The 12383-nt window shown below is 38.6% G+C and overlaps 1 protein-coding gene across 2 annotated transcripts in view; it reads right to left on the bottom strand.

Moving 5' to 3' along the window:
* The window catches only part of LOC149083872 (sushi, von Willebrand factor type A, EGF and pentraxin domain-containing protein 1-like), a 440661-nt gene that overhangs the window by 19140 nt on the left and 409138 nt on the right, over positions 1 to 12383 (bottom strand). For both annotated transcript variants that reach the window (XM_089234250.1, XM_089234248.1), the window contains exons 17-20: positions 11871 to 12008; positions 11489 to 11662; positions 5571 to 5753; positions 5283 to 5459 (exon numbers count right to left, since the gene is read on the bottom strand). In XM_089234250.1, coding sequence (XP_089090376.1) covers positions 5283 to 5459; positions 5571 to 5753; positions 11489 to 11662; positions 11871 to 12008 — 672 coding nt within the window. The remainder of the gene's footprint in view (positions 1 to 5282; positions 5460 to 5570; positions 5754 to 11488; positions 11663 to 11870; positions 12009 to 12383) is intronic.

Raw genomic sequence — 12383 nt, forward strand, 5'->3', positions numbered from 1 at the left:
AAAATAATTTTCTCCTCTGCGCAGAATTATTTTGGACAATATATGTGTATTTTCCCCCTATAAAATATACAATTTGAATAGAGCATAACATAGAAGCTGCCGAGAAAACTATGGAACTATTCGATACTCTTTAATTCAAATGATGCTTGACCGTTCAAAATTTCTTCAACTGCTTGTATATGCATACTGATATAAACCCCATCAGCTGTACATTTTTCATAACAGATAGGTTTTAAAAATTCCCATGTATGTAATGTTGGGATTTCTGTTATAACTAAATTATCTAGATAATCACTTAAAAGGATATCCTTATTGTGAATGAAATTAGGATATAGTAGCTAGCAATGAAAATACTAAATTATAGGACTAAAATGCCCTTTAATTTAGCAGTGCTGATTGCATATGATGCTCAAGTAAGTATGATAACATCTAAGTCCAAAAACCTAAACCCTGTGATCTCTTATCACATATATTTTGAATTCTCAGCTCTATTTCGCAGGGGCGTAGCCAGAAATTTCGTTCGGGGGGGGGGACCAGACCCCCAAGTCCCCCCCCCCTCGCTACGCCCTTGCTATTTCGCTTACGACCGTATTCAAAGACAGAGTTTAACCTCCGTCTGTGAATACGGTCGCTAATAAACTGAACACGGGTAATCAATAGATAAAAATGGCCCATAAAATTATATACAGGGTGGGCAAAAAGTCCGTAGAAACTTTAAAAATGAATAAAAACCGGAAAAATAATCGAAATAAGAAACGGTTTGCATGGTTAGCATCGCTTGGTCACGGGAATTTTTTTAAGACAGGGGGGAAAAACTCAAAAACAGCCGATATGTGGAGCTGACGAAAAAAAGTCAAAGAAAAGATACTCAAATAAGAACAGAATGCCTCCGAATAGTTTATTGCAGCAGCATGCGTTACACGCGATCACCACCACAGGGGATAACACATTGCAGGCGAGTCACAAATCCAGCAACGGTAGAGTGCAGCAGTTCCACATACACGGCTTACAACGGTGAACTGGTTGTGGATTAGTGATTAGGAGCGCAAGTTCTTATAACCGTCTCATTTGCATATTTCCACCGAAGTCACTCGTACCAGCGCCACCTATCGGCTATTTTTTGAATTTTTTCTGTCTTAAAAAATTCCCGTGACCAAACCCTGTAAACCGTTTTATATCTCGGTTATTTTTCCGGTTTTTATTCATTTTTAATGTTTCTACGGACTTTTTGGCCACCCTGTATCATCATCGACAGTTTTTGATAGTTTAAACCAGTTTTTGACCAGTTTTCGACAGACTGTCGAGAAATTCAGATTGCAAATTAAAATTAATATTTTGTTTTGATTATTGGAATAAATTAGTGGTTAAAAATAAATCGTACTATACAAAAAAGTCAGTTTCTCATCATGTTATCAACCTATTGTGTTCGAAATATTGTCCAAAAGCATTCGATCAGGTTTTTGACGGTTTTCGACATTTTTGACAGTTTAAACCAGTATTTGACTCTTGTCACGTCAAAAACTCAACCCTGATCCTCTTGGCATACATTTTCAGAAGACAATCTGATTATCCATGGCAGGCATAATAATTCCGACGCGTCTGGTGGTCCTTGGTTTATATGTTCAGTGGAATCGACATTTGTAGTGTGGAATCTTCCTTGGCACCTAGTGTGGACTCTTCCTCATACACCTCCGGAGAAGACTTTCACTGTTCTTGGCGGTCATCTTCACTATGAAAGAGATTTTAAAGAGGGACTATATCGGCAGACATTCCAAGTGAGATCGACATTTTGATCGGAGACTGTTGGCAAACTTGGTAGAGACTGGTTATCACTGGCAGATATCTTCAGGAAAGACTGTGGTCATTCTTGGTATACATTTCCAATGAGTTCGAAACCTTCAGACAAGACAAGTCGTCCTCGACAGACATCTAGAGTATGGCAGGGACCATAAGTTCAGTGTCGACTCTGGTCGTCATTAGCACACATCGTCAGTGTCATGACATTATCAGTAACAAATTTTTTGACACTGCCAGTAACATTTTTAACAAGGACATGAACGGATATCGATGCATCTTTCTCATCGGTTGATTCTACTGAGGCTCCGATCTTCTCAGGACAGCCGTGTCGTAATGATCACATCCACCCCATTCTTGCCATCACACAGAGGCGGGGCCGCAGGGGGGGGGTGCTTATAGAAACCCGTGCCCCTCCTCCCAAGCTGACAAAAAATTAGAAAATAATTGTAATATTTCGATGAAAGAAATGAAATGTAAAATATCCTTCTTATGCTTTAAATATTGGACCAATTTCTATTAATTTAAATGCCTTAAATGAAAGGTAGTTACACAAAATTTCTCGAGAAGAACAGTGTTGTGCCCCCCCCCCCCTCCAAAGGTCGATCCTGTGTATGTCCCTGCGATAACTGAGGATCATTTTCATGAGATAAAAAGAAACCTTTGGAGTAAAATACTATCACCTACAACAAGATTCTAAAGAATGTAATTTTACTTACCATGAACCTGGAGTGAAAAAGCGATATTTCACGAATACAATAACAAATACTCTATAACTCAAAGCCTCCCCCCCCATTCAATTACATGTGTTATTGTTCGAATAGGTCGCTCATTATTACTGAGACATTTGCGGTTCAGGAAATTTCTGGGAAATAATTATTTCTTTCGAAAACTTACACGGCAGAAATAATTAAGGGAAATCAATCGATAAAATTTGACGAGTTTTCGTGGAGGGAGGGGAGGGGTAAGTAAATGTTGAGAAAACTTTATATTCGGCGGAGAGAGAGAGAGAGAGAGACGACAGATTACGTTAGCGTTTTTAATTATCCGTCCAATAATTTATGGCCCCTCGAAATTAGAAGCCAAACTATGGCGAAATTGCTCACGGGATAGTATTTCTAATCAAGGCCTTATGGAGGTCAAGTTTCTCCTATAAATGCCATAAATTATTAAAGAAAACCATTTTTGAGGCGGAAAAGTTACTTCTTTATCTTTGGGAGAGAAAACTCGGAGAACGTTAAACTTGCTAATAGTTTCCATGTTAATGGCTGCAATCTCCAATCATCGGAACGAACGAATACTGTTCCGTTCAAAATTTCAATTATTTACGTCACACGTTTTATACGTCTCATATCAATCAAAAAAAATTTTTAAATTAAAATTGTTAATAAAATTTTATACCAACTCATATTTTTTTGACGTGTTTTACTGTTTTATAAAATTAGAATTTATCAAAAAAAATTGTTCGCGACATTTTGATACGGATTTCAGATTCAGTTTGAAGTTTCAAAATCGCACAAACAGGTGCGCGTATCGTCTAAAGTCGAAGATGCTTAAGAGTGCTGGGAGAGAGAGCGCCGGCCACCTCAATAATTTGAAAAAGTGCCGCGGCCGGGCCTCTTAATTAAGTGATCTGTTAGAGCGCCGCAGAGTTTACTTAAATGATCTATGAATGTGTGTATGATCACTTAAGTGATGTGGAACGGTAACAACGATCACTTGTACGTGATCTGTTAATGCGCCGCAGGCTGCTTGAGTGAACTGAAAATGTGTCATGGGTCACTTAAGTGATCCGGCTTGAGTGAATCTCGAACTATACCGCGGGTCAACTGAGTGATGTGAAAATATGCCTCAGATCACTTCAGTGCTCTGAAAATATCCTGCGGGATGCTTAGTAATCTTAAACTGCACCGTGGCTAAATAGAGAGCTCTGAAAATGTGTGGTAACTGAAGTAAATTTGAAACTGTGTCGTGACTGAAGTAAACCTAAAAATGTGTCGTGGCTGAAGTAAACCTGAAAATGTGTCGTGTGTCATTGAAGTAAATCTAAATATGTGTTATGTGTCATTGAAGTAAATCTAAATATGTGTTATGTGTCATTGAAGTAAATCTGAAAATGTGCCATGACTGCTGAAGTGAACCTGAAAATGTGCCATGACTGAAGTGAACCTGAAAATGTGCCATGACTGAAATGAACCTGAAAATGTGCCATGACTGAAGTGAACCTGAAAATGTGTCGTGGCTGAAGTAAATCTGAAATGTGTCGTGACTGAAGTAAATCTGAAAATGTGTCGAGTGTCATTGAAGTAAACCTGAAAATGTGTCGAGTGTCATTAAAGTAAATCTGAAAATGTGGCATGACTGAAGTAAACTTTTGTTTCACCTTGTGTTTATGTAAAAAATTAAAACAATAAACAATAACAATAACATTAAAAAAAACCCTGAAAATGTGTCGTGTGTCATGACTGAAGTAAACCTGAAAATGTGTAGTGGCTGAAGTAAATCTGAAAATGTGTAGTGGCTGAAGTAAATCTGAAAATGTGTAGTGGCTGAAGTAAATCTGAAAATGTGCCGCGGGCTCCTTGGGTGATCTGGAACCTGAAAAATCCAGACATCAACATTCCTAACGGAACCTCTAACGGGTGGCCCCGAAATGTACCGCGGGTCACTGTAGACATTTGGAAATATGCCGTGCGACACTTGAGTGATTTGGAACGTCGCAGCTGGGGTCGGTGTGGGTACTCAGGGCCAACGTAGGTAAGTTGTGACACTTGTCCGAGCAACACCCCCAAATTGATTCACAAATCTAAATTTCCTACATAAAAGCCAAAACGAGCTCCCAGAGGTTCGAAACATTTCTGACGTCCCTGCACTAAACTGATCTAAAAATGTGCCGTGTGGGTTTCTTGCGTAATCTGGAACTTTGCCGCAAGTAGCTCAAATGAATAGGAGATGCGCCGTGGGACACTCAAGTGACACGGAAATCTGCCACGTAGTTCATTTATACAAAATTTATTAGGTTTGAGGTAGCGGGCCACACATCAGATGACACCGAAGACCACAGGTTGAGCATATACGGTCGAGATCAGTGTTTCCCAAACTGGGCAATATCGCCCTCCGGGGGGGGGGGGCGTTTGGAAGGTCCAGGTAAAAGTTTTGGGTTTTGTGTTGGGTCTTACGGGTTGGCTTGAGTTAGGGGGACGATGAGAAGAAAAAAATTTTGAAGGAGAGGGGATGGGCCAAAACGTTTGGGAAACTATGATCTAAAAATGATAGAAAATACTAATAAAAAAAATTTTATTAGTAATTTGCATATTGGAACTTTTTAAAAGTCTTTTCAATTTTCGGTACTACATTGAAAACTATGAATTAATACAAAACATCACACATTTTCTTTTATAAATTATCTATAAATTGGTACTTTTTTTCATTTTTGAGTACGTTATGGCAAATTTCGGTCTGGTATGATCAAGATAATGATTACGTACATTTAGGAACTGGTGCTGACCACCGGCTACTCTCCTGGCAGACAATGATAGCTGACCCATCCATCATGTGGTTGGAGTTGCAGGCGAACTGGAGCACGTCTCCACCCCTGTAAGTCTCTCGGTGTCCTCCTTGTAGGTACCCATTGACTGGAACCTCTGGAGCGTCGCAGATCACCTCTAGAGAGAGAGAAAGTATTTTTGACAGTTTAAACTGTAGCTATGAATATAAACAGCTCACGCGTATGAAGGGATGAATTAATAATCCACAAAAAGGTGATTGAAACCCACCTTCGCAATGAGGAACTTCCGCGGACCATCTTCCGGATTCCAGGCACAAGAGGAGATCGGCCCCACGGAGCCCGTATCCAGTCGGGCAAGAGAATGATGCCCGGGAGCCAACGGTCCTTCCTGACACTTCCGTTTGCAGATATTCTATAGATGTTTCGTTTGACAAATCGGGACATTCTGTTACTGTAATGGAAGAACCAAAATGAGTATAGTAAAACATGACAGAATTAGGTCCTAGGTCATGAATTCACTAGTCACTATAAATAAGTGGTCACTTCTGTATATTGACTATATCCACCAATAGAGTAGAGTTTATTATACAAAAAATGCACGTAGTTATTTATTTTATTGCAGTTTATATAAGATTATATTCATTCAGAAGTGATGGGAAAAAAATGCGCCCATAATAATTTTTTTTCGAAACGAATCCATCCGAAAATTTGTTGATAACGGGACTAGAAAAGAGATTGAAGAATTCTGCTGTAAATGTTTCAATACCAATTCATCCAAGAATGCGTCCATATATGTCTAAATACAAATTCATCGGGAAATATGTCTTTAAATATTTTCAATACGAATTCATCCGGAAATGTGACCATAAAGGTTTCGAAGCGAATTCTCAATACAAAATGCCTCCTTAAATGTTTTCAATATCTGTCCGGAAGTTTTTGATAATAAATTCATTCAAAAATGCGTCCATAAATATTTTCAATATGAATTCATCCAAAGTGTGTCCATAAATTTTCGACACCAATTCATCCGAAAATGTATGGATAAAAAAGAACGCAGAGTTTGTTTTACAAAGGCTCTTAATTTAATTAAATTCACTTCAAGATAAGTTCTTTCAGGTACTTAAATTAAATCTCAATTAATTTGAAGTTCTTAATTGCAATTTCAATTACATAGCTTCATGTTTTTAATTTCAATTAATTTCAAGTTCTTAGTGACAATTAATTTCAAGTTCTTAATTTCAATTCCCACATGAATAAAATGCAATCATAACGTTCTTCACTTGAATTTATTCAAAATAATGTTTTCATAAATGTTTCTTTCTTGAATTCATCCAGAAGTATGTTTATGAATGTTTCCAGAACGAATTCCTCCAAATTAGTCCATAAATGTTTTCGAAACGAAAATCTTTCCAATACAAACTCATCCGAACTATTCCATAATTTTTTCCAATACAAAAACATCTGAACTATTCCATAATTTTTTTCCAATACAAAAACATCTGAACTAGTCCATCTTTCCAATACAAAAACATCTGAACTAGTCCATCTTTCCAATACAAAAACATCTGAACTAGTCCATCTTTCCAATACAAAAACATCTGAACTAGTCCATCTTTCCAATACAAAAACATCTGAACTAGTCCATCTTTCCAATACAAAAACATCTGAACTAGTCTATAAATCTTTTGAACACGAAAGCATCTGAACTGGTCCATAAATCTTTCCAAAACAAACTCACCCGAACTAGTCCAGAAATGCTTTCGAAACGAATTCATCCGTAAACACGCCAAGAAGACAAACAACGCGCATCTTAAAAACGCCCAAGAAAATTACGACAATTTCTACCTATCAGAGAAATAATAATGACATGACATTTAAATTCAAGAAGGAAGAAAACTTTGATTGTTTTTTTTCTCTCCCCATATTGAAGAACCTTAAGGACTTCACGTGTCCTTTTGTCTGAGAGGTTATTTGAAAGCCGTTTTGTTCCGAAACATTTCGTAGTGTGTACGCTTTTGTTTTCGTGAATTCGGACACAATCACAATGATTCAGTGGCAGTCTCTCTCTCTCTCTGCCTCTTTCATTTGAGAGCAAATTAAGTATGTCGTCCCCTCTCCCGGGCGCTTTCGCGCATTCAAATATCCTCGTTTCCAATTAGTATAAGATTCGCAGCCATTAGTGAGATTCTGAGAATTTCTATCTAAAACTGGGGCATGAAGATCGAGTCCGTTCCCCTTGTAACAAGAAAATTGGAGGAGGCGGAGTTGGAAAGTACAGCCTATTAGCGATTGTCTTTGATTTGATTTCTTCAAATTAAGGACCTGAGAGAATTTTCTAATGTATTTGACCTGATTGAGATAAGTCTCCAACAGAGCAGAATAATATTTCAAAGATTCGCGTGTGATGTGTAGGAAATTGAAGTGTTGCAGACCAGAGTCACACGAGATTAATTGGATTTTATGCTTCATGGGTATCAAAATTGGAATCGGACCAACACGATCAAGGGTAAAAAAAAAATCTTTTAATGCTTTGAATGTTGTCTGGAGCAGTAGTTTCCAACATTCTTCGTTGGTGCGCGCTTCCAGTACCGTCTGGGCATGCATTGAAGGCGTGTGTAAAAACCCCCGGAAACACGTAGAAGGACTGAGATTCTTGCAGTTCTCTTGAACTGCAATATAGAGGAGGGTTGCGTATATTCTTAGGAATGCATAGGCGGCGTTCGTGACCCCAGAGAGGAGGATAAGGTAATAATATTCCTGGAAATGCGTGGGAGTTTTGTATCTCGTCCTTGGAATGCGTATGAAAGTTTGCACTCTCCTAGACGTGTATAGGAAGCTTGCGTACGCCTAGAAATGCGTAGCAAGCTTGGTGTATCTAGAAATGTGCGCTAGGTGGTTTGCATATCCCTAGAACAGCGGTTCTCAACCTTTTCTGACTCGCGAAGCCCTTTTCAGTGAATAATTTTTCTGGCGGAGCCCTTTTTAACTCGAAGAGCCCTTTTTAGTATATGATTCATATGGCGGTACCCTTTAGGCCTCTTTTTTGTTTGTTTATCGAATTTATTGATTTATTTTATAATTCTCGAGTGGCCGCGGAGCCCGTGGGAAGTGCACACGGAGCACCGGTTGAGAACCGCTGCTCTAGAATACTTTAAGTCATACATTTTTAAAAATATTGTTGGTAAATCAGAAGTGCCTTATGTGGTGATGACGAAGCTCAGGTATAAAAACCAAAATTCTTTACTCAGCTTTGCTCCTTATAAACTGACCTGAAAGATCAAACTTCCAGTTCAGTAATTTTTTCAAGACCCAAGGAGACCTTTGTCCAAAACAAAGGACCTCCACACAAGCAGACGGCAGGTAAGATAGTAAAAAGTGAATTTTTCCCACATTCCACTTTATAGTAATGTGCTGCCATCTAATGTCAAATTTAAAAACGACTCTTGTGGTGATGATGAAGTTTAAAGTAAAAAAAACTATATTCTTTATTCCGCTCAGTTCCTTATAAACAAAGCTCATAAACTGAACTGGAAATTTAAACTGAAAGTTCGGTTATTTTATATGAGCATAAGGAGACGTCCAAAACAAAGTACCTCTTAAATGAGCAGACGACAGACGGTTTGTTCGGTTCCCTACAAGCTGAAGCTCACAAACAGAACTGGCAGTTCGAACTCTCAGTTCAGTAATTTTTTCAGGACTCAAGGAGACGTCCAAAACAAGTAACCCGGACAGAAGCAGACGACAGATATTTCAAGGCTTGCATCGAGCTTATATTACTGGAGGGAGCTTCCAGCCGCCGCGACTGCAGCGACATCAAATGCGAGGCGTGACTCGGCGAAAACAAAGTTCCCGCCTGGCAATTCGCCCACGGAAATGTACAGTTCGGTCTCTAAATATTGGGTCTTAAAGATTACAAAAAAGGATGGAGAATTCATCTGAAGGTGATTCAATTATTTATTTCATTAATACTGGAATCATTTCCTTCATCAATTTTGGATTTTCCTCCATTAATTCTGGAATTTTCATTCGTTAATTCCGGAATTATTTCCTTTATTAATTATTATTTCTGGAGTAATTGCTTTCATCAATTCTGAAATTATTTCTTTCATTAATGCTGGAATTATTTCTTTCATTGATACTGAAATTATTTCTTTCATTAATGCTGGAATTATTTCTTTCATTGATACTGAAATTATATCTCATTAATTCTGGAATTGTCTCTTTCATTAAATTTGGAATTATCTATATTTCATTAATTTTGGAATTATCTCTTTCCTTCATTCTGGAATTATCTTTCATAAATTTTATTATTCAATTAATTCTTTCATTAATTTTGGAATTATCACTTTTATCAATGCTAAAATTATCTCTTACATTAACTCTGGAATATTTTCTTTCATTAATGCTGAAATTATCTCTTTCATTAATTTTGGAATTATCTCATCGATGCTGAAATTATTTTTTCATTTATTGTTTTAAACTCCTATTTATGCCATAAGAAAATAACGGGGGATCGTGTTTGTTTTCACCGAGTCACGTGATGTTACGACGAAAGATGTTGGGGGACAGTTCTCAGTATAGCCACTATATAAGGGCCCTATCCTTCTACAGTCGCCTTAGGGGAGGGGGGGGGGAGGGGGAGAGAGAGAGAGAGAGATTTTTTGGCATACAATTTTTTTATGAGACGAAAATTTCGCTAACAAAATTCGTACATTTGCAATAATCGATTTATATGTAGAAAAAAATGATTTCCACAAAAACATTCGGACAACCTGGATGATCTAACAAATAAGTGAAAATACTGATTATGTGGTCTTCAGATAGGGTTACCAAATTCAAAACTGAAAAAAGAGGACGACTGGTGTGAACCTTATGCAGTGCCGTCTTAACGCATGCTTCCCCTCCCCCCCCCCCGGGCCGTGCTCGAAGGGCCTCAAGAGAAGAGTTGCCTCAGAAAAACGAGACGTAGTTGAATTTTTGGAGAATTTTTCAGGTAGGTCCTCCAAAAAATCCCTTCGCTCGGGAGCCCATGATGCTCCTAAGACGATCCTTACGGGGGGGGGGGGGGGTCATGTAATTCCAGTACTTGAATACTTTACTTCTGTTAATTTACTTTAATTAAATATAAACAGCAATAAAAAATTCGAAAAATGATCAAACTTATCGAATCGCAACGTATATTTGATAAAGAGATGATGATGAAGCGCTTTAAATATGACAAAAAACTGATGTCTGTTCAATTTGATTTGAGCCACGATGAAGTGTCAGCAGGTGGATCCACGCTAATTTATGAATTTTGCAAAATTAATTTAAATGTCATTCCCTCTCAATGGATCGTGTTCAATTACGATCTAGCGGTTCTCAAAATTTTCTGAGTCGCGGAGCCCTTTTCAGTACATAATTCTTACATCGGAGCTCTATTTGACTCGAGGAGTCTTTTCTGTATATAATTTTTATGGCGGAACTCCGTAGGCCACTTTTTTTATTTATCTGGAAAATTTACATATTTATTTTCCTTGAGTTGCCGCGGAGCCCCTGGGAAGTGCACACGGAGCACCGGTTGAGAACCGCTGCCCTAGAAATTCACAGGAGGCACTTGAAACCCCCTTAAAATACGCAAGAGGTGAGCGTGTTCCTAGACGCGTGTTGGAAGCTTCCGCAGGCCCAGAAATGCGTGCACATTTCTTAGGGTGCATAGAAGGCTTGGTGTACCTCATACACATGGGAGGTGTTCGTGTTCCTAGGTATTTCTTTAAGTGTGCCTGAACTTAAAATGCGCAGTAGATTTTCGTAGCTCTAGAAATTCGTAGGAGGTTTTGTGCATCCCTAGAAATTCGCAGGAAACCTCTCGAAATACATAAAAGGTGTGCGTACCTCTTTATACGCGTAAGAGGCTTGCATACTCCCTTGTGCATTTGTCGTGATGAATTCTTTGCACGTTATCACGTTATACTCGTTTTTTTTTCAGCCATTAATGATTATTTTTAGCGCTACCCTAGTACTACCGTTTTGAAGATCATGCCTACAGAGGCACATAGACTTGGTTGAGGGGGGTGCAGAGAAGAGCTGCGAGTGCTCTTGTTGGCACACAAGGCTTGAGCTATGAAGAAAGGAAAATATAATGCTAGAATCGCGTTATATTCGACGTTTAACCGAGAAAACCAAAGCGTGTAAGAAAAATCTAACCTTGACAATTTGGAGGATCAGCTGACCAGTTACCGGATGGTAGGCACGAAGCTTCTTGGCTGCCGATGAGAGTCTGGCCGTCTCTGCACGAAAACTCGACTTTCGTGTCCATTTTGGTGCTGGGGTTGCTGATGTGAAGACCCGGACTCTCTGGTATCATGCTGCAGTGGATAGCTACAAGTAATAACAAAAAAAAAAAAAACCGCAATTATTTTCGTTTCAAGTTAGTCATTCGATTGCAGTTCAGTTGTTTTGATCTCAGAAGTGAAGAAGACGAAAAACAAAAACTATTCAAATCGGATGCCCAATGTCCATGTTTAGGTGCAGAAACCGGGCAATGATATTTAGATCTGGAACAAAACAAATGATAATTAGCTGTCACCTGCAACGACGATGTCTACAGAATGGCGGTGACCCATAGGCGTGACGCAAGTGAACCTTCCTGAATCGTCTTTCTGGGCATGATAAATCGATAATCTATACTCCAGTTGCGCGTCTCTTCCAGGTTCATTTGTCCAGCCTGAAATAGAATCGATAGTCAGAACTGAAATGAGTCTCTTTTGATTCTTTTGTAAGATGATAATGATAATAATAATAATTCAGTACCGTTAAGTAATTTGTTTGAAGAAAAACGTTTAATCAGGTGTTTAGCCGAAATACAAAAGGCAAAATTAATGTACGCGTTAATTACAGAGTCGATTGCTTCCATATTCAGCGGTTTAAAAGTACATAAGGACATCATTCTGCAACCTGTAGTATATGTTACTGTCAAAGCCCAAAGTGCGGCCAATTCGCGGAGGGGCCGGCCACTTCACGAATCGGCCAAAGACCGAATAGCAGAAATGATTCGGACACCTGGCTAAAGTTCGATGTGCTGATGTAAGACGGCCCAGTA

This window comes from Pholcus phalangioides, unplaced genomic scaffold (genome assembly GCF_987345545.1).
Source record: "Pholcus phalangioides strain wild (caught in Gottingen) unplaced genomic scaffold, Ppha-v1.0 ptg000008l_1, whole genome shotgun sequence".
Classification (NCBI taxonomy): domain Eukaryota; kingdom Metazoa; phylum Arthropoda; class Arachnida; order Araneae; family Pholcidae; genus Pholcus; species Pholcus phalangioides.